Source organism: Oncorhynchus tshawytscha, linkage group LG11 (genome assembly GCF_018296145.1).
Source record: "Oncorhynchus tshawytscha isolate Ot180627B linkage group LG11, Otsh_v2.0, whole genome shotgun sequence".
Taxonomy (NCBI): Eukaryota; Metazoa; Chordata; class Actinopteri; order Salmoniformes; family Salmonidae; genus Oncorhynchus; species Oncorhynchus tshawytscha.
Window position 1 is genome coordinate 7,870,387 of NC_056439.1, and position 26,777 is coordinate 7,897,163.

General features: G+C 42.5%; 1 protein-coding gene and 1 pseudogene across 1 annotated transcript; both read right to left on the reverse strand.

Annotated features, from left to right (window-relative positions):
• Positions 1-394: 394 nt before the first annotated feature.
• LOC112261388 (PDZ and LIM domain protein 3) lies at positions 395-25,782 on the reverse strand. The gene is made up of 7 exons (XM_024436671.2): positions 25,147-25,782; positions 20,559-20,710; positions 19,646-19,730; positions 19,304-19,491; positions 9,566-9,693; positions 2,350-2,461; positions 395-754 (listed from the first exon to the last, which is right to left on the reverse strand). The coding sequence occupies exons 1-7, from the start codon at positions 25,237-25,239 to the stop codon at positions 565-567; spliced, it is 948 nt and encodes a 315-aa protein (XP_024292439.1). The 5' UTR covers positions 25,240-25,782; the 3' UTR covers positions 395-564.
• LOC121847716 lies at positions 6,900-7,942 on the reverse strand (annotated as a pseudogene).
• Positions 25,783-26,777: the final 995 nt, after the last annotated feature.

Sequence of the window (26,777 nt, forward strand, 5' to 3'; positions counted from 1 at the left end):
AAAAAAAAAATAAAAAAAAAAAAAAATCTTTCTCTCACTAGCTTTTGTCTAATCACAGTTGCCCGTCCTCGTGTTCATCCCTTTCAGTTGTCACCCAAACACTTGCTGACCTACAACTCATTCACTGACGCTCGCCGTCTGGCTGGACGCCAAACCCCAGGTCGTAAACAGACAGTACCCTTTATGCTTTGACGCCCTGTGAGGAATAACAGCTGACACGGGGAAGGCGACACATTCACAGCTCCGTCGTCGTCACCCCCCTTGAGAGACTCTCAGTGCCCTCTGTGACACTGTGACGTGCCAGCACTTCATCTAGTGTGTCTGCCTATCATTCAGTCGGCCAGCCAGCTCAGGAAAGGGATGGAGAGAAAGACAATGAGGCATTTCCACAACATGGAGTCAAAAAAACCCTTTATTTGAAGAGAATATTCACAAACAAATGCACTGTGAGGATTTGTGCAAAACAAAGCAAACAGACAATAGAACACAGGAGAACACAGATACAAACAGTTACAATCAATGGAGCCTCACTGGCAGACAGAATTTGTGTGTGTGAGGAGGGTCCTATGCCGAGGGGAAAACAGTGACAAGGTCATGGCCCTCCGGGGGTCTTGTTCGGGCTCGAGCGTGGGTCTCGCAGTACAGTTGGCCCTCCACGAAGAAGTAGCCCTTCTGTTTAAGGTTGACGTCACAGTCGGTGCACACGAAGCAGCTAGGGTGGCGGAACTTGTCTCTCGCTTTCACCACTGTGCCCCTATAGAAGAACAACAGAGGTAACAACATGAATAGGCTGAAGTTACCGCTGACGCTGATCTTGGGTCAGTTTAGCATTTCCCCCACTAATGGTTAGGATTGGGGGAGGGGAAGCTGGAGCGGGGTTGCCAGATTACAAAAGTACATCAATGATTTGGGAGAGTGCTGCCTACCTCATCTAACCACTCAAAGCACACCGAGTATACCAAACATTATGAACACCTTCCTAATATTGAGTTGGTTAATTTTGTAAATGACTATTGAAGCTGGAAACGGCGGATTCTTTTATGGAATATCTACATAGGCGTACAGAGGCCCATTATCAGCAACCATCACTCCTGTGTTCCAATGGCACGTTGTGTTAGCTAATCCAAGTTTATCATTTTAAAAAGGCTAATTGATCATTAGAAAACCCTTTTGCAATTATGTTGCACAGCTGAAAACTGTTGTCCTGATTAAAGAAGCAATAAAACTGGCCTTCTTTAGTCTAGTTGATTATCTGGAGCATCAGTTCGATTAAAGGTTCAAAATGGCCAGGAACAAAGGACTTTCTTCTGAAACTCGTCAGTCTATTGTTGTTCTGAGAAACAAAGGCTATTCCATGCGAGAAATTGCCGTTTCCAGCTACAATAGTCAATTGCAACATTAACAATGTCTACACTGTATTGCTGATCAATTTGATGTTATTTTAAATGGACAAAAAAAATAAAGCTTTTCTTTCAAAAACAAGGACATTTCTAAGTGACCCCAAACTTTTGAACGGTAGTGTAGATTTCTACACTATGACGTTGGAATAATACTTTCAAATTGTGAGAATTATGATAATCCCCTTTTAGTGTAAGAGCTATTTAAAAAGACTGCCTGAAATTTCAGCCTGTTTTAGTGTGATGGAGTTTTTGCCTGGTGACATCACCAATAACAGAGTTCCAAACCTCTCTGCCAATAACAGCTAGTTTTCCCCTCCCCACGCAAACCACTACCAGATAGTCCACAAAAATATTTTTCTTGAGAAATGTATCTTTTCTTAAGAGTTTATTTCGACTATTTTAATTGAAAACAATCAAAGTAAGGTATTTAATTGTTGCCCAGAAAATATTTTTTAAATGGCTACATTGGACCTTTAAGAGGCAACTAGTTTTTGGCAGAACTTTTTAGGTGTAACTCTTCTGGCTTGGGTACCAGTTTGTTTCTGTTATCATTATACTCCTTGCCACTCCTCGTCTGACCAAACACTTTTGATCAACACATCTAAGCAAACTCTCTGTAGAAGAAAGATACTGTTCGGCAACATAGGAGGTTGGTGGCACCTTAATTGGGGAGGACTGGCTCATGGTAACAGCTGGAATGGTATCAAAGATATCAAATGTGTTTAATGCTATTCCATTCACTCCGTTCCGATCATTATTATGAGCCGTCCTTCCCTCAGCAGCCTCCTGTGTTTGGAATGACACAGAATAAAAGGAGAGGAAAGTCATCTCAAAACAGGTTCTGGATTTCAGGCTATAACTCTTCTTATTATAATAAGTATTGAAAGAAATGGGTGTACCAACTTTTCATATGACATTCTCAGAGCAGCTTCGTCTTCGAAGTACTCACACAATGCCATTTCCACACTTGTCACACAGGGGCAGTTTCTGCAGGTTTCCTGTGGGCTGCGGTGGCTTAGTCATGGGCGCTCTCACTGTCCTCGTCACCATGGGGCGAGTGCCTGGACAACACATGGGACACACACTATTGGTACCCTAATCCCGATATAGTGCTCTACTTCAAGCTGGTCAATACAGTACATAGAGAATAGGTTACCATTTGTGACAAAGAACACAAGTCACAAGCAAATTATTAAAATTAGGAGCATACCGTAATTGAAGGATATTAACTTATTTTAATATTGAAATAGAAAAAGGAGCAGAGCGTTAGAGACATATACTGTATGTCGTCACAGATATGTCACCATAGCACAGTATATTGACGATGACACCATAGCACAGTTACATTGATGATGACACCATAGCACAGTACATTGATGATATCACCATAGCACAGTATATTGGGGGAAAAAGGGATTCCTAGTGAGTTGAACAACTGAATGTCTTCAACTGAAATGTGTCTTCCGCACTTAACCCATCCCCTCTGAATCACAGAGTTAGAGCTTGATGATGACACTATAGCACAGTATTTTGATGATATCACCATAGCACAGTATGTGATGACACCATAGCACAGTATATTGATGATGACACCATAGCACAGTATTTTGATGATATCACCATAGCACAGTATGTGATGACACCGTATCACAGTATATTGATGATGACACCTTCGCAGAGTATATTGATGATGACACCTTAGCAGAGTATATTGATGATGACACCGTAGCAGAGTATATTGATGATGACACCATAGCACAGTATATTGCATGCACGGATACATCATCTCAATCTATTTCACACTTCCTGTATATTCACCAGCATTGAACCCCCCCACACCCCCAAACAACACAGTGCAATACACAGTGGTGACCTGTCATTCAGGGTAGGTGAGTACCACCACCTGTTTTGAGCCCCATATTTTTACATAAATAAATAAATACATATATTTATATTTATTTTTGCATATTTATTTTTGCATGTTATTTTGGCATTAATACGTAGCACATATTAGTTTACAAACAATGTAAAGAAATAAGTTTAAAAAAAATATATCATTGAGTTAATAAATCCGCATACAAACATGGTCTCTTTTTTTGTTTTCTTGAGTGAGGCAGCTCCAAAATGCAGATGTTTCAGCCTAGCTCAGTGCTTTCTGTGGTGGTGGTGCGAGCCAGCAAAAAATAGGAGCATTGCGCCGTGATTGGCTCAGTGTTCTGTCACTCATGGGGACACTACGTCATCACCAAGTTTAAGTCCTTAGTAAGCATAGACATCCAAAATGTCAACCCTTTGGGTCCTGCCATAGAGTTATATTACAAGTACCCTTCCAAGAAGACTCAAGGTCATTGGCCACAGATAAATTACATCAAATCACATTATATGTACAGTAGCTTTGATTGGACTGATCATGTCAACATTTTAGTTTCAAAGTCTTAGCTAGCAGTCATCATCATGAATCAAGTCGACAATCTACTGACAAATCATTTTTAATCCTTGTCATATGAAGAGAAAAAATGAAGAGAAATTAGATTAAACCTATTGGTGCTCATCGGACATAAAGATTACACAACAAGTTGGAAATCACAAATTCAACAAGGATTGTAAGGATTCAGTGGCTAACTGCGAGCATTGCAAAGCAACCACTAGCCTGCTATACAATGGAGTGGCTGTGTGTTTTTTTTACCCCCAGAGTTCCCACCATAAATCCAGAGAATGCCAGACTACTACTAACAAGACCACCGCGCCACCTTCAGAAGGTGAGTCCAAAAATGTATTGTATGCTGCTGCATAAATTATGTAATATGCCAGGGAGATAGTATTACTTTTTTAGCTACAGTATAAATAAGTAAGTTGTTAGCAGCCCATGTGCCTCACCCTAATAATTTGGTCTATTTTCACCAACGTGGTATTGTAAACACATCGTTCGTGGCCGGTGTGTTTTTCAAACTTTTTTTGTACAGCACACACACACAACATTCTATAATAGGGAAAGGGCGATACCTAGTCAGTTGTACAACTGAATGCATTCAACTGAAATGTGTCTTCTGCATTTAACCCAACCCCTCTGAATCAGAGAGATGCAGGGGGCTGCCATAATCGACATCCACGTCTTTGGCGCCCAGGGAACAGTGGGTTAACTGGCTTGCTCAGGGGCAGAACAACAGATTTTTACATTGTCAGCGCTGAGATTCAATCCAGTAACCTTTTGGTTACTGGCCAATGCTCTAGCCACTAGGCTACCTGCCGCCCCTAGAATTGTGTTATTTGATGTGTCAAATTAAAAGCTTATTTAACACGTCAAATAGTGTTATGACGTGTATCTTTGTTGACACGCAAAGACCCAAACAGCGTTCATTGTGCCTCACCCGAATAATTTGGTCAGTAATTTGGTCTATTTTCCTCTTAATTTCGCCTACTGTTCTAACTTGGTGGTGCACATAACCTGTAGCCTATAACCTGTTTTAGAGAAATGTAATTATTGAATATTGTAAGAGCTTTCATTGTCTGTTTATATGCCCCTTTTATTTATCCTATGGTTCTGACTTGGTGTACAGGGAGAACACTAAGAACGGCCCATGTTCTGAATTCTGTCGCTGTACATTTCAAAAGTGGTGAACAAATAGTTATAGACTACGTCCTCCGTCGTTCGCTCATTAATGTCTTAATCAAAACTACAAATGGCCTCTTATCCGCTTGTCGTCCCCTTACGTCATAGTTTGTACATCTCAATTAGAAACCACATTTGTTTAAGCAAGTCAACCATATCAGCTGTTTTTTTTTAAAGGCGGTAAATGAGGCTGAATAAACTGTTTCGCTGCCAGACAAGGCTCCACTGATAGCCAGGTGTAGCAGTGGTAAGGTGTTGGGACTGATGTACTGTATGTAGGCCCTAACAGTTTGGGGGCACCGTTTGTCACCGTTATAGTGCAACTAATGTCTTGTTTAGTGTTGTGTAAGTGGCTTTGCTGGCATGCATCCCACATTTTATTTTGTTTGCCCCACCAAGATTTACATGCTAAAATCACCACTGGCAATACAACAGATTCAGTTATTGTGTAATGTCTTTGCAGAATCTCTTCTCAGAAACACACTGTGTTTGACTAATGTGTAACTAATACATGCTGCTATTTTGGCCTATAGGGAAAAAAATGTGCCTAAAAAGTGAAAAAGATGAAACCATTTATGAACTATATTTACATGGCTGTTCTGACATAGAGATATTCTGCTCTAGTCATATGAGTGACAAGTAAGACATTAGATGCAGATAGAGAAAAGTCCACAGTTTTATTCAGTACTGATTCACATGAGAGAATTCTTAAAAAGGGGCAATCTGCAGATGCTACATCCATATCCACGGGAGGTAGAGGTGCTGAGCATTCTGCTGCACCCCCTGAAAAGTCAGAATTTAACATCTTTGTAGATGTTTTTGTTTTCAAAAAAAAAAAAAAAATCAGCACTGCTCCAAATTCTCCAGCACTATACCCCTCAGCTTTTTTACTGAAACAGGAGCAGCTATTGTTTCAATAAAACTTCCATAACCTATTATCTTCTTATGGATTGGGGGCAGTATTTCGATGTCTGGACGAGAAGGGTGCCCAAAGTAAACTGCCTGTTACTCAGGCCCAGAAGCTAGGATATGCATATAATTGGATAGGAAACCCTCTAAAGTTTCCAAAACTGTTAAAATAATGTCTGAGTATTACAGACCTGATATGGCAGGTGAAAATCTGAGGAAAATCCATCCAGGAAGTGGGATTTTTTTGATGTGGGTAGTTTTCAATTGAATGCCTATAGAGTATCTAATGGGTTAGGACTCAGATTGCAGTTCCTATGGCTTCCACTAGATGTAAACAGTCTTTAGACATTGTTTCAGGCTTGTTTTCTGAAAAATGAAGAAGAATGAGACCTTTCAGTCAGTGGACTAGAATCATGCAGTCCTGGCTTGCGCGTGTGACCAAGTTTGCGCCCTTCGTTGTTTTTCCTTTCTATTGAATACGCTATTGTCCGGTTTAAATATTATTGATTATTTAAACAATTGACAACCTGAGGATTAATTATAAACATTGTTTGACATGTTTCAATGAACTTTACTGGTACTATTAGGATGTATTCGTCTGCATGTTTTGACAGCCTTTGAGCCAGTGGATTACTGAACAAAACACGCCAACAAAAGAGTTTTTGGGATATAAAGAGGGACTTTATCAAACAAAACAAACATTTATTGTGTAGCTGAGACTCTTGTGACTGCAACCATATGAAGATCTTGAAAAGTAAGGGATTCATTTTATCGCTATTTCTGACTTTTGTAATTCCTTTACTTGGTTGTAAAATGTTTGTATGCTTTTGTAAGCGGGGCGCTGTCCTCAGATAATCGCATGGTATGCTTTTGCCGTAAAACCTTTTTGAAATCTGACAAAGCGTCTGGATTAACAGGAAGTTAATCTTTAAACCGATGTATAACACTTTTTAAAAATGTTTATTATGAGTATTTCTGTATTTTGAATTTGGCGCTCTGCAATTTCACCGGATGTTGTCGAGGTGGATCGCTAGTGGACAGCCTGCGCCAGTTTAAAAAAGTCAGTCTCCAAATGTGCATTATATAAAACTAGATTAAAACCACATTAAACTATACATATATTCCAGTGGTGGCTGGTGGTAAAAACGGGCTCATTCCATTCTGGAAATTACGATGAGCCCGACCTCCTATATCTCAGCCCACCATCCTCCTCTGATGTGTTCAAATCAAGAGCTAATGGAAAATGTCTCAACCAAAAAACTTATTGTAGAGCTCATGGACAATACAACATCTCTTATCTTTTGCCATGTGTTCACAGGCACAACAGATAGTTTGAATGAACTCTACATAGCGTTTCACCATGTGGGGCGTGGCCTTGAGGTACCGCCTCCACATGAAGTAACTCATGTACACATCAACGTTCTTGTCCAATTGGAGGAGGAAGTCCGCCAGTGCCTTTGCATCCGGGAAGTCATTGATATGAATAAAGGAATCCGCAGGAAGAAAGTCTTCATAGTTCTGTCTAGACGGGCCCAATACTATTGGTACAGTTCCTGCCACGAGTGGTCCATTCACCTTTCCCGTGATGTAGTCTCTGTAGATTGAATTCTCGGACGAGAGAGAGAACTTGCTGGCGATGGTCGAGTAATACTCTGTGCTTTTCAAACGACGGCCCGTAAAAGCAGTGCCGAAATGGGTTACTGCTCCTGATAATATTTTTCTCTGACTGACGTCCCTGTGTAAGGGTTATTATTGCTCACAATCCAGCAGACTAATTTATCTTTCTTGGGCAGCACCAAATCTGTCTCAGTCTTCATGGTTGTTAATTCATTTTTCACACTACCTGGAACCCAAACCGGCTGCGCGTGTGCGCCATCGTGCATAAATGTATTTTGTCCCCCCAAACCAAACACGATCACGACACCCAGGTTAAAATATTAAAACAAACTGAACGTATTAATTAATCCACACATAAAACGGTCAACCGAATCGTTTCTAGTCATCTCTCCTCCTTTCAGGCTTTTTCTTCTCTTTATATTGTGATTGGCAACTTTCATAAATTAGGTGCATTCCCGCCACCGACCTATTTCGTCTTTCAGTCACCCACGTGGGTATAACCAATGAGGAGATGGCACGTGGGTATCTGCTTCTATAAACCAATGAGGAGATGGGAGAGGCAGGAATTGCAGCGCGATCTGCGTCAGAAATAGAACTGACTTCTATGCTAGCCCTTGGCAACGCAGACGCACGTTGGCGTGCGCGAGCAGTGTGGGTGCAATAATTGAATAATATTGACTTCTAAATTTATTTTGCAACGCAACGCGCACACGAGCGGTGTAGTCAGCCTGTCAGGTTGAAGAGGTTTTCCAGACCTGGTATTTTTTTGTTATTTGTTGGTAATTTCATGTGATACCAGATCCATTTATGAAAACCTGGACGAGGAGACCAGGGCAAGTCGGTCTGATGCTTTTGTGAAAGAAAATGACAGCGTCCGCTTCGTCGTAAAGGGATCTGTCGCCTGTCAGGACGCAGCTATTGATGTTGAACAGGGTACACACCAATTGGCCAGAGCCACACCAAGGCTTTTCATTTTTTTATTATTATTTTATTTTTTTAAATAGACGGAGATTCTCCTAATCTGGATGGACAGACAGATGGTGGTTCCAAGTAAATTTCACATCACTGAGCTCACAAGCCCTAGAGCAGCTCACAATGGGCTTCAGAATCTTGTCACAGTATTTGTGCATTCAAATTGCCATCAATAAAATGCAAATGTGTTCGTTGTCCGTAGTTTATGCCTGCCCATTCCATAACCCCGCCATCACCATCAGCAAACCGCCCGCCCACACAACGCCATACATGTGGTCTGCGGTTGTGAGGACGATTGGACGTTCTGCCAAATTCTCTAAAACAACTTGAGGGGGCTTATGGTAGAGAAATTAACATTAAATTCTCTGGCAACAGCTCTGGTGGACAAGTCGGCATGCCAATTGCACTCTATGAAAAAACTGCACATTTTAGAGTGGCCTTTTATTGTCCCCAGCACAAGGTGCATCTGTGTAAGGATCATGCTATTTAATCAGCTTCTTTATATGCCACATTTTTGTTCATAGGCCTTATCTAGCACATCAGTACCACCCAAAGTGACCGTGTTAGCCTGCTGAACCAAAGCCTAGACATGTAATCTGTTCACTACTAATTCATTTGTATATAGAGTTCACTCCTTGTGTATGCACTTTTCAAGATCAGAACAATGTAAATTCTGAATTATCTCCCTGTACTTTGTCTTATAAAATGAATGCCCAACAAAATACTGATTTCAAGTGATATCTTAATTTTGATTGTGGCTCTTTCCAATAGTTTTTGGGGTCAAAATGTATGCGATGTTGATAGCTAGAGGTGTTAATTAAACTATAGGTCTTGAAGTGAGTGAGCGGTAGAGAGCTCACCTACACTGACGACGACTTGAACACCAACAGGTTTGTCCTTGATGTGTCTCATTGAGAAATAATACATTATTATATGCAACCGTGAAGCTCTTCTTGAGTGCGGGACTGCAGCATTATAGCCTGGAATCCACACTGAATGATGATATCATTCCCACCCATATCATAATGAAAGGGAAGTTACTTAGTGGAGAACTGACCGTCGCTGTCGACAAAGTCCTGCAGGGCCTTGAAGGAACCTGATTGCCGGGGCTCCTGGGGCTCCTCCTGGTCTTTCAGGAGCATGCGGTACACATCAGACTCCTCGATGGAGGTCAGCGTCTTGCTACTGCAGAGAGGGAAACACACACACATACACACAGATGAGCAAAAATATACACACACACACACACACACACACACACACACACACACACACACACAAATAGGTGAGCATTAACAGATGCAGCACACACAAACACACACAAAAATCTCACATTTTGGGGAGATGGAGAAAAAAAAGGGAAAGGGGATACCTAGTCAGTTGTACAACTGGATGCGTTCAACTGAAATGTGTCTTCCGTATTTAACCCAACCCCTCTGAATCAGAGATGTGCCAGGGGCTGCTTTAAGTCGACATCGGCTGCACCTGTTCCATCCGAGATCTGCGGCTACCATGGAAAGCACTGTTCATCTGTCCCAGCAGACACCAGTGTAGTCATAACAACACTATCCTCCATATCAGATTTAACATCAGAGTCGTATTGAGGCCTGGGGGTCCAGAACTACCCAGCTCCAGGTTTAGGGACGGGCTGCAAGTCATAGGGGGAAATGATGCCTGCCAGCTGGGGCACTCTCACTCCAGGGCCCTGAGGCTTTTGGTTATCACAGGCTGCATCAGGTCAAAAGGAGGCCCGCCAGACATTACAGAGACCAGACCTGGGGTCAAATACTATTTGAAATCATTTCCAAATACTGTTTTTAGTGCTTTATTGAGCTTTCCTGGCTTAATGGACCAATAACATAGTCCCACAATGGCAAACCCCACCCATGTGGTACTCCAGGCAGGCTAGAAGTATTTGCGCTCAACGTACTTGAAAGATTTCAAATAGTATTTGAACTCAGGTCTGACAGGGACACACATAACACAGGCATCAGCAGACATCCATAAAAGGAAGTGAAGAAAGGGAAAAACAGAGGAAGAATCGATGGGAGGAGAACAGAGAGAATGGAGAGAGGAGGTTAGAGATGACATGGGGTGAAGAGGCATGAGTGTGCAGACGCCTTTCGTATACACAGCTCTTTTTATAGCCACCACCCATAGTCAGAACACCAAGTCATCTAACCAGAATTTGCTGAAAGAGATCTACAGGCCAATAATACGAAACATGGATTGAATACGCTATATATATGTATACATACACTGTGTACCAGACATTAGGAACACCTTCCTTATATTGAATTGCACCTCCTTTTTGCCCTCAGAACAGCCTCAATTCATCGGGCGTGGACTCTACAAGGTGTCGAAAGCGGTCCACAGGGATGCTGGCCTATGTTGACTCCAATGTTTCCCACAGTTGTGTCAAGTTGGCGGGATGTTCTTTGGGTGGTGGGACCGTTCTTTTCTATATACACTACCATTCAAAAGTTTGGGGTCATGTAGAAATGTCCTTGTTCTTGAAAGAAAAGCACATATTTTGTCCATGAAAATAACATCAAATTGATCAGAATACAGTGGAGACATTGTTAATGTTGCAAATGACTATTGTAGCTGGAAACGGCAGATTTTTAACGGAACATCTACATACAGTTGAAGTCGGAAGTTTACATACACTTAGGTTGGAGTCATTAAAACTTGTTTTTCAACCACTCCACAGATTTCCTGTTAACAAACTATAGTTTTGGCAAGTCGGTTAGGACATCTGCTTTGTGCATGACAAGTAATTTTTCCAACAATTGTTTACAGACAGATTTCTTCACATATAATTCACTGCATCACAATTCCAGTGGGTCAGAAGTTTACATACACTAAGTTGACTGTGCCTTTAAGGCTTGGTTGCAAATGGTTCTTTCAAATGGACAATGACCCCAAGCATACTTAGAAAGTTGTGGAAAATGGCACAAGGACAAGAAAGTCAAGGTATTGGAGTGGCCATCACATAGCCCGGACCTCAATGCTATAGAACATTTGTGGGCAGAACTGATAAAGCGTGTGTGGGCAAGGAGGCTGTCAGGAGGAATGGGCCAAAATTCACCCAACTTATTGTTGGAAGGCTACCCAAAATGTTTGACCCAAGTAACGCAATTTAAAAGGCAATGCTACTACCAAATACTAATTGAGTGTATGTAAACTTCTGACCAACTGGGAATGTGATGAAAGAAATAAAAGCTGAAATAAATCATTCTCACAACTATTATTCTGACATTTCGCAATCTTAAAATAAAGTGGTGATCCTAACTGACCTAAGACAGGGAATTTTTACTAGGATTAAATGTCAGGAATTGTGAAAACTGAGTTTAAATGAATTTGGCTAAGGTGTATGTAAACTTACAACTTCAACTGTAGGTGTACAAAGGCCCCTGTGTTTCAATGGCACGTTGTGTTAGCCAATCCAAGTTTAGCATTTTAAAAGGCTAATTGATCATTAGAAAACCCTTTTGCAATTTTGTTAGCACCGCTGAAAACAGTTGTACTGATTAAAGAAGCAATAAAACTGGCCTTCTTTAGACCAGTTGAGTATCTGGAGCATCTGCATTTGTGGGTTCGATTACAAGCTCAAAATGGCCAGAACCTAAGAACTTTCTTCTGAAACTCGTCAGTCTTTTCTTGTTCTGAGAAATGAAGGCTATTCCATGTGAGAAATTGCCAAGAAACTGAAGATCTCGTACAACGCTGTGTATATGTATATATATACATATACATATAAACATACACATACATACACATACATATATATATATATACATACACATGTATAGGCCTCACTCCGGAGGATGTCCTCCAACCAATCAAAGCTTTTGCAGTATGAACTGACATCGTGTCCATCCGATCATAGATGTAGGATCAGTATATATATACATATACATATAAACATACACATACATACACATACATATATATATATACATACACATGTATAGGCCTCACTCCGGAGGATGTCCTCCAACCAATCAAAGCTTTTGCAGTATGAACTGACATCGTGTCCATCCGATCATAGATGTAGGATCAGATAATGAATCTAGTTTGTTGTATTGGGATTGTGCCACAGAGCATTATGGGGGTTCTATGTGTTGAGAAGCTTGGTGACATTGTTGGATAGAGATTAAGAGTGAAGAGTGATAGTTGAGCATTTTTGGGACATTATTCAATTCAGATGAGTTTTTTCAAACTGCAGGAGATGGATGAGGTATATTATACATTGGTTTTCTTGGATTTAGAACTTTATTGTTGTGTCCAGTTAGTGCAATGTATTTAAATTTGCCTTGCTAGCTAGCTACCAGCGCAAGTGTGCAGTTTTCTCCGCCAGAATGGTAGAATGGCCAACGCTGCCGAAAATGTTGGACTTTTTGTTGAAGAACCCCTTTCATTCTCTGGGGTACACGGAAAAGGTGCGAATTAAAAGCGAGGGTCGACCTCTGCCTGAGATCAGTTTCATGGAGAAGGATGAAAAGGTGCGAATTAAAAGCGAGGGTCAACCTCTGCCTGAGATCAGTTTCATGGAGAAGGTTGAAAAGGTGAGAGCGTTCAATACCAACTGGCATCAAATGTACAACTGGTTAACAGGCAGCCTATTATCAATCCGCCTGTAAATGCATGTTACGGTTCTTTACATGCTGAACATCTTTTCTGAGATTTCGAAAACAACTCCGAATGATTTGATAGCTTCCATCGCATCATCCATTAAAAGTTAGATTAAAAGAGAGAGGTTGGCGCAGCACGTTTCTTCTCATGCGCTGAAGTAGGCGTTGAACTTTCCTCCGGTATTTTTTTTATAGCAAAGATGATAACACACGATCACTCCGGACAGACAAGTAAAAACTCATTGACATAAATGTCTCAGTATCCCAGGCTACGCCTAAACATTAGAGATCTGACATGCTGTATGGTATCTGCTCTATGGGTTGAAAACAATACCTGTTCTGTCTGATCAACTGTAGGCTACTAATTAGAGTAGCTGCATACAGTCTATGAGCCCTGTCCATCTGGTCAAGGTAAAGTAATTGGTAGCGTTATGTATTTATAGTCCATTTGTGTGTCAGGAGAAATTGTGAAAGTGACAACATGTTGGTTATATTCAAAATTGGGCTGGCTAGGTTGCTTATATGTTTTGAATCCAAAATTATTCACTGGAATGAATCAATCAACATAATAGTGATGGCAGATGTGAGTCATTTGTATAGGCCTAGTTGCATAGGCCTGCATGATGCAAACATGCATCAGTTGTTGTCTGTGTCTGGGTAGAGGAAATCCCCCTCCTAATCTAGTCTTTTTTTTAAACCATGTGACTTGATTAAGAAAAACAGCTCCCATCATAGCCCATATAAAACCTTTTTACAACTGATTATTAATTGTCATACCCTTATAAGGTCCAGAGTTTTCCTAGTTAGGTTAACATATAATGAAAAACTCCAGGCCCTTGGGGGTAAAAGTTGCTCCACTGCTCTGGGCCCTATGGTGCCACCATTCTGCTTGCAGCTGTCAGTTATCGTCAGGTATGTGGATGATCAGGGCTTTATTCAGGAACGTTTCTTGGGTTACATGATGTCTCATGTGCCCTGCTCATCCACTGGCACATTGAATGTTTCCCTTCCAAACACTGAGTACCCCTATCAATTCCCTCTCATTACTGTATGTAGAGTCAATCACATACACGATCCCATTAACACATCAAAGATCTTACTCCTTGCTTGGACTAACTCATTCTTAGCTCTTTTGTCTAACTGTGTAGTGTCTTGTGTTGTTGTTTTTTGTCTTCCCAGTAATATTGTGTCCTCCTGCACTGGTCAAGCCTCTGAACACCTCAACTCATGCCTCATACCCTCATTCAATCACTGCTGTGGTCCCCTTTCCAACACTGTAAGTAGCCTTCTCATTCCTCATAATATTGTAATATAAATGTCTTTAGGTTAAAATAATTAGTCTCTGATGATTTTTTAAACACACTTTGTAGTCTCTGTGTGTTCCGGGCCTATGCTGGGGGTCTCCCATCCTCCTCAATTTTCCAAGTCACCAGCCTCCACTGAAATACACTGCTCAAAAAAATAACGGGAACACTTAAACACAATGTAACTCCAAGTCAATCACACTTCTGTGAAATCAAACTGTCCACTTAGGAAGCAACACTGATTGACAACACATTTCACATGCTGTTGTGCAAATGGAATAGACAACAGGTGGAAATTATAGGCATTTAGCAAGACACCAATAAAGGAGTGGTTCTGCAGGTGGGGACCACAGACCACTTCTCAGTTCCTATGCTTCCTGGCTGATGTTTTGGTCACTTTTGAATGCTGGCGGTGCTTTCACTCTAGTGGTAGCATGAGACGGAGTCTACAACCCACACAAGTGGCTCAGGTAGTGCAGCTCATCCAGGATGGCACATCAATGCGAGATGTGGCAAGAAGGTTTGCTGTGTCTGTCAGCGTAGTGTCCAGAGCATGGAGGCGCTACCAGGAGACAGGCCAGTATATCAGGAGACGTGGAGGAGGCCGTATGAGGGCAACAACCCAGCAGCAGGACCACTACCTCTGCCTTTGTGCAAGGAGTAGCACTGCCAGAGCCCTGCTAAATGACCTCCAGCAGGCCAGAAATGTGCATGTGTCTGCTCAAACGGTCAGAAACAGACTCTATGAGGGTGGTATGAGGGCCCGACGTCCACAGGTGGGGGTTGTGCTTACAGCTCAACACCGTGCAGGACGTTTGACATTTGCCAGAGAACACCAAGATTGGCAAATTCGCCACTGGCGCCCTGTGCTCTTCACAGATGAAAGCAGGTTCACACTGAGCACGTGACAGAGGAGTATGCCCAGGCGTTGTAGGGAGGTCATACAGGCACATGGAGGCCACACACACTACTGAGCCTCATTTTGACTTGTTTTAAGGACATTACATCAAAGTTGGATCAGCCTGTAGTGTAGTTTTGCACTTTAATTTTGAGTGTGACTCCAAATCCAGACCTCCATGGATTGATAAATTTGATTTCCATTGATAATTTTTGTGTGATTTTGTTGTTAGCACATTCAACTATATAAAGAAAAAAGTATTTAATAAGAATATTTCATTCATTCAGATCTAGAATGTGTTATTTTAGTGTTCCCTTTATTTTTTTGAGCAGTGTATATAAATATATTTTTTACATTGTATGTTTTATATTCAATCTACTTGCAGTGAATCAGCTCAACATCCCCTCCTCATTCAGTCATCTAACAAACTCCCATCCAGAGCGACCCACAGAAAGAACGAGCGCCAACGCCCTGCTCAAGGGCACGTTGATAGATCTCCCACAAGGTCAAAAACGGGGACCAGAACCAGCGACCTATCAGCCACCGGCCAAGCTCCCAATTGCCAGTCCACCAGCCCTCCAAGATACCCCCCACAGTTCCCCAAGAGCTGCCCCTCAACCATCCGAGACACCCCCCAAAGAAAAATTGTATTATTACATTCCCACCCCCAAGTCTCCCCCCGCCAATGCACGGACAAACGGAAAACACAAAAAAAAACAGAAGACATCAAGGACAACAAAATATGCCAACTGAATATGTTTGAGTACATGTATGTGTCTGTGTATGTGCACGTGTGTGTATTTGAATGAGAGTGTGTGTATATGCAAGCGAACAAACACCTGCGCGGCATCAGCCTCAGGAAAACATGCATTAGCTGTAAGAACACTGCCCCTCAGGGTCATTCAAACTGACTTTTTGTTTTGTTTGGACTTTATTGTTTTACTTTTATATTTGACCGTCATTATATCCCCCACCCAGCAACTCCACTCCTACTTGTCTCCAATTCCACATCCCAACCCTCAGCCCATCCCACGTATCTCTGCTCGCCACCCTCTTTGGATTTCTACACACCATATATCATTCAACTATGCTGTGATATTTAACATACAATTTGAATCTATCTAATCGAATAGAATCCACAGATTGCGAGTTGAAGATAAATACTTTTACTGAGATATTAGTATATTAGTAATTGACTGACCCGGTCTCCCAACAATACCATTTCTAGGGATTTTTTAAAATCAATGTTACACACTTTCAGCCATTCGTGAGCCTGAGACCAGAAACACGCAAAAACAATACCAAAACAAATGGTCTATTGATTCTGTATCCTCACAACAAAATCTGCAGAGCTACGATGATTGTATGTCCCAAATATTCAACATTTTGTTGGTTGCAAGAATTCTGTACAATAATGTTAGCTGAAAAGTCTTGAATCTTGCATTGTGTTATATATCAACTCATACACCCTGTAGCATAGAATCCATACATCAAAAATATCTTCCCAACTATTTTCCAATCTGTATGGCACAGCTGTCAACATCCTGGTCCAAAAATGAAACTGCTAAACTTTCCTATTTATGCTATTTTTATTCCTCTGCCAGTTTTGATCCTTTATATTGGGAAGACAGACCAGTTCCCTACCTCCTCCCGCTGCCACCTGCCTCCTCCATTTTGGGGGTAATGCTGTAATCATTTGGTTGTAATCTTGGATTGAGCAGACCTTCCCATATAATTATGATAACTCTACCATTCCAATTTACAATATCATTTAAAAACAAAATCCCCTTTTCAAACATCTTTTCCATAAATACAGGTATTTTATCAACCAGAACATCCGAGTTCAGCCATAATATTTTTGGTAATATTTGTTCTATCTTTTCAGGGGGATGAAATGTAAATTGTAGCCTGCTTTGCAATGCTTGTTTGGGGGATTTTTTTTCTCCAATTCATTGAAAATGAGACACGGAAATCTGCACAAAGGCAAAAAGGTCATTTTTAACAATGGATGAGCTTTTCTTAGTAATCTACTTGAGAACCATTTAGGGTTAAACTTTTGGATAAGTAAATATTTTAGAGAGAGGTTTAGTGCTTTGATATTTAACCTGCCAGTGTATACTCATTTTAAAGATGGGCACGCTTTATCTTGTCTGGTTTAGCATCCCAGATAAAGCTAAATATTATTTGCTCATATGTTTTGAAAAACGAATCAGGAGTAGGCAGCGCCATAAGTAAACTAGTAAACTGAGATAAGACTAAGGAGTTAATCAGTGCATTTTTTCCATAAATAGACAGGTATTTCCTTCTCCGTGGTTGCAGTTTTCTATTGAAATTCATCGTGGAGATCTCATTTATATATTTTGTGATATGAATACCAAGTATGTATACTTGACTGTCAGACCATTTTATAGGTAAACTGCTGGGTCGTGTAAAAGTTGTATTTATTTAAAGATCCAATACGTAAAATTGTACACTTATCGTAATTAGGTTTTAGTCCAGAGAGTCCGTAAAGGTTATCTAGATCTTCAATGAAACATTGCAGGGATCAAGCTTGCGGACTTAATATAAAACTTGAGTCATCGGCATACATGGACACCTTCGCTTTTAAGCCTTGGATTTCTAATCCTCTAATGTTATTTGATCTGATTTTAATAGCTAGCATTTCGATGACCATAATGAATAGATATAGTGAAAGCGGACACCCTTGTTTAACTCCTCTTGACAATTCAAAACTCTGAGAAGTAGCCGCTATTTACCATTTTACACCTGGGGTTGCTATACATTACTTTTACCCATTTCATAAGAGAATCACCGACATTGAAAAAAATCCAGGCATTTATAAATAAAATACAGCCTTTCCTTATCAAAAGCCTTTTCAAAAAACGCTATAAATACCAGGCCTGGCTTCTTAGATGTTTCATATTGTTTTATTATTTCTAGTAGTTGTCATGTATTTATCTCCAAGTGTGGACCATTCTTGATACATATGGGTAGAAACAACGTTGATTCAACCAGTTTGTGGTCACAGGACCTCACTATTACAAGCACTCAAAGGTTTCTACTGAAACGTATCCTTTCTAGTTTCTACTGCACTACTTGATCAAAATATGAACAGTGAATAGCCGCTGTTCTGAACTGTACACTGATGTGAACCTTGGCTAGCATGATTTATGTCGGTCTATCAGAAACAGCTCCTGCTAAAGCCAGGGAAAAAGTCATTCCTGTGTGCTTGGGTAATACATGCACCGCGGTGACACCCCATATATCTGCTAGCTAGGCTAATGAGATCCACATGACTTCCTGGGAACTAAAAAACGAGGATACAAGACTCCCTATATCCTCCTCTGATTTCCATACTGTCTCAATAAAGTGTATATATTTTTAATGTATATATATATTTTTACACACACACACACACACACACACACACACACACACACACACACACACACACACACACACACACACACACACACTCCATAAGTACAGGTGTGTCAAGCTTGTAGCGTCAATCCCAAAAAGACTTGAGGCTGTAATCGCTGCCAAAGGTGCTTCAACAAAGTACTGAGTTAAGGGTCTGAATACTTATATAAATTAGATATTTCTGTTTTTTATTTGTAAACATTTCTAAAAACCTGTTTTTGCTTTGTCATTATGGGGTATTGTGTGTAGATTGATGAGGGGGAAAAAATGATGTAATCCATTTTAGAATAAGGCTGTAACGTAACAAAATGTGGAAAAAGTCAAGGGGTCTGAATAATCTCAGAATGCACTGTATATATTTAAAGTACCTTGACATAACATTTAACGTGTTTAAGAACAAACTATTAGAGAAGACGACAGTGGAAGCTAACACAGCAATACTGGTGTCACCATGATGACAGATAGAAATCAGACAGACACCCAACCACCCATCAACCCACCGACCATCTCACCAACCCAGCCAGCCAACTCACCCCTCTGGCTTGTCCTGGACCAGGCCCCTCATCTGTCCGTGCATGGCATCCTGGATGTTGCCTGAGGAGTAGAGGCCTATGGGGGTGTTGTAGGCTGTGCTCACCACCTGACGATGGTCGTCGATGTTAGCTGCAGCTATAAAGGGCTGGGCCTTGCGGTTGTGACCCGTACCAATGGGTTTGAACTCCTGAATGGAGAGCGAGAGAGAAAAAGACAAGGAGGCCTTATGTGATGTTCTCTGACGCACACAAACACCAACAGGTGTAGACACAAATACAACTAAAACAAATACACATACAGTCCCCCCTCCCCCCTAATTAGATCCTCATGGTATCGCTCACCTGTTGCTCAGCCTCCAAGTTGATTTTGAACGGGTTGGCTTTCCCGCCTTCCGTGACTTGAGGCGACCATAGCCTGGTTTCTGGTCTGGGAACAAGAAACAGGTCATGATCAAACAGAGTTTACTGTCAACTCCCTCGACCGCAGGTGAAACGATTATGACCACAGACCAAACATTGGTTTACATGGCAGCTGGGCCACAGTACACTGAGCACTCATAAATCAAACCCAACTTCATAGACTTCCTTTGGTGTGTGAACAGTATAAAAGCGTGTGTGTATGAAAGAGTATTTGTGCGAGTATGTGCGTGGGCATGTATAAGTGTGTCTGTATTAGAGAGTGGGTGTGTGTAGCTCATTTCTTGACGTTCTTGGGTATGAAATCGTCTTTTTCCAGCTCTGGAACATTCTACATAAGATGGAACGTTCTATGTGGTATTAAAGCGATCTTGGGATCCATCAAGTACAGTAAATTCTGTAGATAGTCAAACATGAATGTGTGTTTGACTAGCTATGTGTGTCATAGGATACACCCATTGGTAGTCACTTGTGTTACTGATGTTTGTACACGTCTCTATTGTATGGTGTGTGCTTTTATGTGAGAGGCGTGTGTGTATTTGGGTATGTGTGTTTGAGAGAGTATTACTGTGTGTGCACGTGAGTATTAGTGTGTGTGTGCGTTTATGTGAGATGTGTGTGTGTATTAGTTTGTGCATGTCAGTGTGTGTGTTTACGTGAGAGGACTGTATGTGGGATGGGCATCAATGTGTGCATGTCAGTGTGTGTGTGTGTGTGTGTATGTTAATGTGCGTGCGGGTGTGTGTGCGTGTATGTCTCCAGTATGTGTGTAAGTATCAGGTGAGTGTGTACGCGTGTCTGTATTGGTATGTGAGTGTCCCACAGTGTGACCCCTGACCTCTGGACGGTGAGAATGAGCTGGTAGATGGCGTCTTTGATCTTGTTCTGGGCCTCACAGTGCATCATGTCCTCCGCCGGGATGCCCTCGATGGCCAGGATGACATCACCAGGACACAGGTTGGCCACCGCCGCCTTACTGCCCGGAGTGATCTGCCCAGAGAGAGAGAGAACGAGAGGGGTGACAGAGATTGATCATTATTAATTAAATTGTCACAAATTATTCTAATAATGGTTGCCGTTATTAGTGTCGTCTTTGTTTACTTTGTGAAGTAAGCAAACGTCTTCACTTTTCATACTTAGAAAGTGAACTGAACTGAGAGAGAGGGAGATGGAAAGAGAGAGAGAACTTGAAGTGAGAACCCAGGCTGCTGCCAAGGTATATTTTTTACGATTCTCTCCCATATATAACTCAGTACGACTTATAAAACCTGATTATTCAGAGAGAGGAGAGGGAGAGAGACCAGTAAGGACCGGGTGTATGCTGCTGTTAGTAATCTACTATTAGCCAGGCAGAAATGTGTGCCATATTTGTATGGATCCGTAGTCACACAAACAACATGGGAATAATCCTTCTTACCTCACCACACAAGCATGCCATCTCCATCCCTTCCTCCCTTGTCCCCACTTTTTTTTTTTTTTTTTTTTTTAACCTTTATTTAACCAGGCAAGTCAGTTAAGAACAAATTCTTATTTTCAATGACGGCCTAGGAACAGTGGGTTAACTGCCTGTTCAAGGGCAGAACGACAGATTTTGTACCTTGTCAGCTCGGGGATTTGAACTTGCAACCTTTCGGTTACTAATCCAATGCTCTAACCACTAGGCTACACTGCCGCCTCACTTCCCCATCTCTCTCCTTCATCATAATCAAATGGCATGTACTGTCCTATGTATACATAATGAATGAACACAATGTAGCCTGCTCTATATCAGTGCCACCTCATCATCCGCCATCCGCCTGTAGTTAGGTTGGCCCGCTCTATATCAATGCCACCTCATTATCCGCCTGTAGTTAGGTTGGCCCGCTCTATATCAATGCCACCTCATTATCCGCCTGTAGTTAGGTTGGCCCGCTCTATATCAGTGCCACCTCATTATCCGCCTGTAGTTAGGTTGGCCCGCTCTATATCAGTGCCACCTCATCATCCGCCTGTAGTTAGGTTGGCCCGCTCTATATCAGTGACACCTCATCTATCTGACTGATTGTAGTTGAACAAACCTCTTTGGGCCTAATTGATCTGTTAGGTTAACTGTAGGCCCACTTCTAGTGACAGACTCCCTTTAGCACTTCTGGTCCATAGAACCTCTAATAAAAGCATAGATTTGCATGATTCTATTTCCTCCTAACACCTCGTTGCCACAACGTTGCATATAGATTTGGGAGAAGGTTGTTCATGAAATGACCCTATGGCAACATTTTTGACGACCCAATTGTGTTGATAGGGTTGCTGGATTTTGTGCACAACAACCCACAACTATATGCTATTTTATGTTCATGCCAATTAAGAAGCAATACCAAAACTCCCAACTCAAAAGTCAACTCAAAAGTCGATTTTGTTGCAAAAGTTGGAAATATACATTTGCTGGGAGTTTGCGGTTTGTTTTAGTAGCCCGTCTACTTGACAGTGTCCCGGCCTCCAGAGTACATGGTTGAAACCTCTCTGTGTATGAAGTCAGGAGGTAAACCTCTCTCTCTGCGTATAAAGTCATTTGCCCTCGCTGGTATTTGAGCTCGTGCAAACTGTTTATTTCCCCCATCTCTCTGTGTGGACGAAGTAAACACGTGTTTCGTCCTGCCAACTGACAGTATACAGACGGAATACGGACACGAGCCGGGTCGAAATGATTGGGTTTTATAAGTGGTAACGAGTAACATACGGGAGAGAATAGTAAAAAATAGAGAGAGAGAAAGAGAGAGAGCAATTGAAGTTAAAACCTCAAAAGTAGCCGGGGTTTTAACTTCAAAATACTCCCTATTTTTCGTCCATTTACTTCAAATGCTCTCTTTCTGTGTCTCTCTATCTCCCTCTGTCTCTCACCGCTTGCAATATTTCTTTCTCTCATTCGCTCTCTCTCTCTCTCTCTCTCCGATGGAGTTTTCCTCTCTGGTGGAAGAGAACCATATTGCGTTTCAGGCGCCACAGACGCAACGTTGTAGCTCTCACAGGGGAGACGTTACATTGAAGCTTGGATCACGGGCCTATAAATAATCCAGGAGGAGAGAGTCACGGGATGCGGAGGGAACATGAGTGATTTACACGATTCAAACTTTGGCATTTTCCTTGACAACCATCTGCATCTCCCTGTGGCGTGCATCATTTTTACTACCCTCCTATCCATTCCGACAGTCAGTCCCAAATCGCTCCGAAACCTGTCATTTGGCCTTTTTGTAAATGTTTGCAGATCTGTAAGGTGAAATCAATACGGTGGAAAGGTCCTCCATTACACTGGAACCCATCCAGGCTCTTCAGATCTGCAGACATTGAAGGGTTAGGGCCAAAAGGAGGGCAGGGAGGGGAATTGGGAGCGGCTCCAAAAGTTTCCTGCATGGACGGACCCCTGGGTTGTGTTCGGGAGGGAGAAAGCAATGGTTTGAAAACGGGGAGCTACGACCATAACTTGTCCAATAAGAAGCCCTCATTTTCATTTTGCTATGCGGTACACACACACACACACCACTGAACACAACACCTAGTTTCTTCCCTACTCCGCTTCCAGTCCCAGCCAAACATGCACGGCCACAGCTAATTTAAACATCACTCGTCATACGTCCTGGATTCCCTCGTTTACTGGAACCCGGGCAATGGACGTCAATTAATAATGTTTCGTTTACGCTTTTACTTGGAAACAAAAATCAACCGAAGGGGATGTTTAATTATTTTTTTTTTAAACAGCCTGGGAAGACATCCCCGAGACAAGGTCGAGGTTTCAAGCTCTGCGAGCGTTAGGAATGTGCCAGTGGCTAAATCTCATTGCAAGTGAACAGCCCCTCGAACGAGAGCTAGTAAAGACCACGTAGAGAGGGTTTAAGAAGCTTTCGATCAACGACTGCTGTGTGAGAGGTTAGGAGTAAAGATGAGAGCTTGTCTAGTGGGTGGATTGTGAAGGGATACGTGAACATACAAAAAGGCACAAACGGACAGGGTCAAGGGTACATGAGGAGATTTAAATCAATCGAGGAGAAAGATTGAAAAACAACGAACGGAGTCCGATTGTACTTCATCCCCCTGATGGTTAAGGTTAGGCTTGGAGATACGGTAATCTGACCCTAGATCTGTGGTTAGGGGCACCTGCTACCTACGGTGCCTTTAACAAGGTGTTTAATAATAAACACTTGTCTGACATCATGGTCGAGACCCCAGTCTTGACCCCTCCCTTTCGCCAGCCTCCCTCCCCTTCATCAGCTTGCGGGTTCTCTGCTCACACAACAGGTGTGTAGTGGCCATCAGGGGCCGATGATTCACAGATCTCACCGGTAACTCTTTTAGCTCCCGGCCCTGGTGCCAGGCGCCTAAACTTAGACAGGGATTACTGATACTCCTATGGTTACACACACCCGTGCCAAAGTTCAAATACAAAACTCCAACATATACACACACACACACACACACACAGAGACAGACAGACACACATACAAGCACACACACAATGTTAACACAAACACATGATGATGATGATGATGATCTCTCTCACACACCTACAGTTGAATGTCTTAACTTGAGCAAAATGAAGGGCATTCTCTGAATAACTCCAGCTAGATGTCTACCCAGGAGACTGCACTTTGGTCGCCAGCTATTAACCCATTCCCAGCAGCCTGCGTTCATTCAGCTGCCGTGTGTGTGTGTGTGTGTGTGTGTGTGTGTGTCCTAGTAGATGATGCAAACAGCTATTTCCAACTGAGCTGCAGATATTTACTGGAACACGGGTGTGTGTGCGCACGCACGTACGTGTGTGTGTGTGTGTGTGTGTGTGTGTGTGTGTGTGTGTGTGTGTGTGTGTGTGTGTGTGTACGTGTACGTGTGTGTGTGTGTTCCCCCAGCCACGCAGCCTTCCACCACATAAGACCCCTGCTATATCATGGTTTAACACAACCCTATAACACACATTCACCATCCAGTGGTCTTTCGTCTGTCCAAATGGCCTCCTATTCCCTTTTTTGGTGAACTACTTTTGAAGAGATTTCTATGGGCCCGGGGTCAAAAGTAGTGCATACTGCATGTTGCCATTTGGGACGCAGACTTTTGGCAGCGTTACTCTGTGGTCAGTCTGGTTGAATACACAGAGCTAGCTGCGCTAGGGGGGGGGGCGGTGACGCACACCATAGGCTAAAACAGAGCGGATCAACATAATCCCCTACACACAGAATACAATGGTGGAACGGTTGAGTATAATCTGACCATTTGTGTTCTCTGTAGGAAGACACACACACCTCCCTACTACTGCCTCCTCACCCACACAAACACCTGGCACCAGGCTCACTCAAAAGATGCTCGAGCACACATCACACATGCAAAACATACTGTAAACACACAATCCCCCACCCGTTGTCAGTCGTCTCAGTCTAAAAGTATCAGGTACACTCTCTTACCCTGGAGATGGTGAGGGGCTGGTTGAAGTCCTTTCCGCCAGTCAGTCGGAACCCCCACGGGGCCAGGCCATTTAGGACAACATCCAGTGTCATGTCCCCCTCTCTGTCCCTCGTCTCTGTAGCTGGAAGTACACTGGTGTGTGTCCCAAACACAGCCGGGTTCTCAGAAACAGAGCAGCGGGACGACTTACTCGTGTACCCTTTTAAACTCGTGGAGGGGTGGTGGTGGAGGGGTGGTGGTGGAGGGGGGACCCCACCCCCTGAGTGAAGTCATTGGCCCCGACTCAGGACCAGAGGCATTTCTCCCTCTCTTGCTCTTTTTCCTCTTTTGGCTGGCGACACTTACTCCCGTGCTCCTTTACTTCTGTTTGGTCTCGCTCTCTATCACTTTCTCTCTCCCCCTCCTCGGACGTAGCAGCTCGTTCCCTCTTTCTGAACACGATACTGTACCTGTTACACTTGAACTCAGCCAACTCATGTAGCGTCATCCTTCTCCAGCTTCGTCTCGCTCGCTTGCTCCACCTGTATGCCTATGAACATCCAGAGGAAGAGTGGAGGTAGGCCAGTGTCTGTGAGCGTGCGGCCCACTCGTCTCTCCTCGTCCCCGGGTTGCCTCGGAGCCTGACTGGGTCCCCCACTCCGCACTCTGGCTGACGCTCTTGTCCGGCTGCTCCTGCCCTTATTTGGTCTGCAGGCGCAGCTCCTCGCGCAGGGCCTGTTGATCTTTAGCGGTCCCAGAGCACTCTTCATTTAATTTGAGATCTCTCGTTATTTTTCTGTTTGTGTGATCTGGACACGAACCAATCTCCATTCTTAACGTTTCACTCACACACGCTCTCTCTCGTGAGTGTTTGACAGAAACGAGGTCGGAGGCGTTTGCATAACCATTAGTGGAGGCAATTTTTCTTAATCTCTCGCACTCCTAACAGAAACCGTTACAAAAATATCTAATGCAATTAAGTCATCCGTCAAAACACAAGCAGTTCTAATGTGTATATGTGCATGACAACAATGTAAACGCACAGTAAACATTGAAGCAAGACAAGCTAACCTATTATAAAGTTGTCAGCCCTCCCTCTGTGCATAAAGTCTGTTTTCATAACGTCTATGGGGAGGAAGAAAGCCAATCAAAACAATGGATGACCATTTTTTTTTTTAAACAAGCCCAATGATGATGACATTTAAAGTCGTTCATTCTCCCTTTGGCGTCGATCTCCTGAAATGGCTAACATACCTCCCTCAAGACGTATCAGTCCGGGTTTGTTTGTACAGTTGCCATGGGGGCAGGTTTTAGGAAGGAGCTGACTCCTACACAAATAAAGGATGTCTGGGATGGTGCGTGTCTGTAGAAGGAGTGTACACACACACGTCTCCAAATACGTACCCACTTCACATAGAATACTTGAAATAGTCTTGGTCCAACTATACAGTCCAAAACATATTTGGGGCAGCGTGAACTTGAACCTTTCCTGGAATATACACACAGTTTACCAATAGAATAAAGGTATACCCAAACGCGCTACAGCCCAGCTTAAACAAAAGGCTCCGATGGGAGACGATTTATGCCGAAAACGTAAGCCTTTTGTTTGTTTGTCCCGTCAATAAATCAGATTTACCCAGCAACAGAGGGC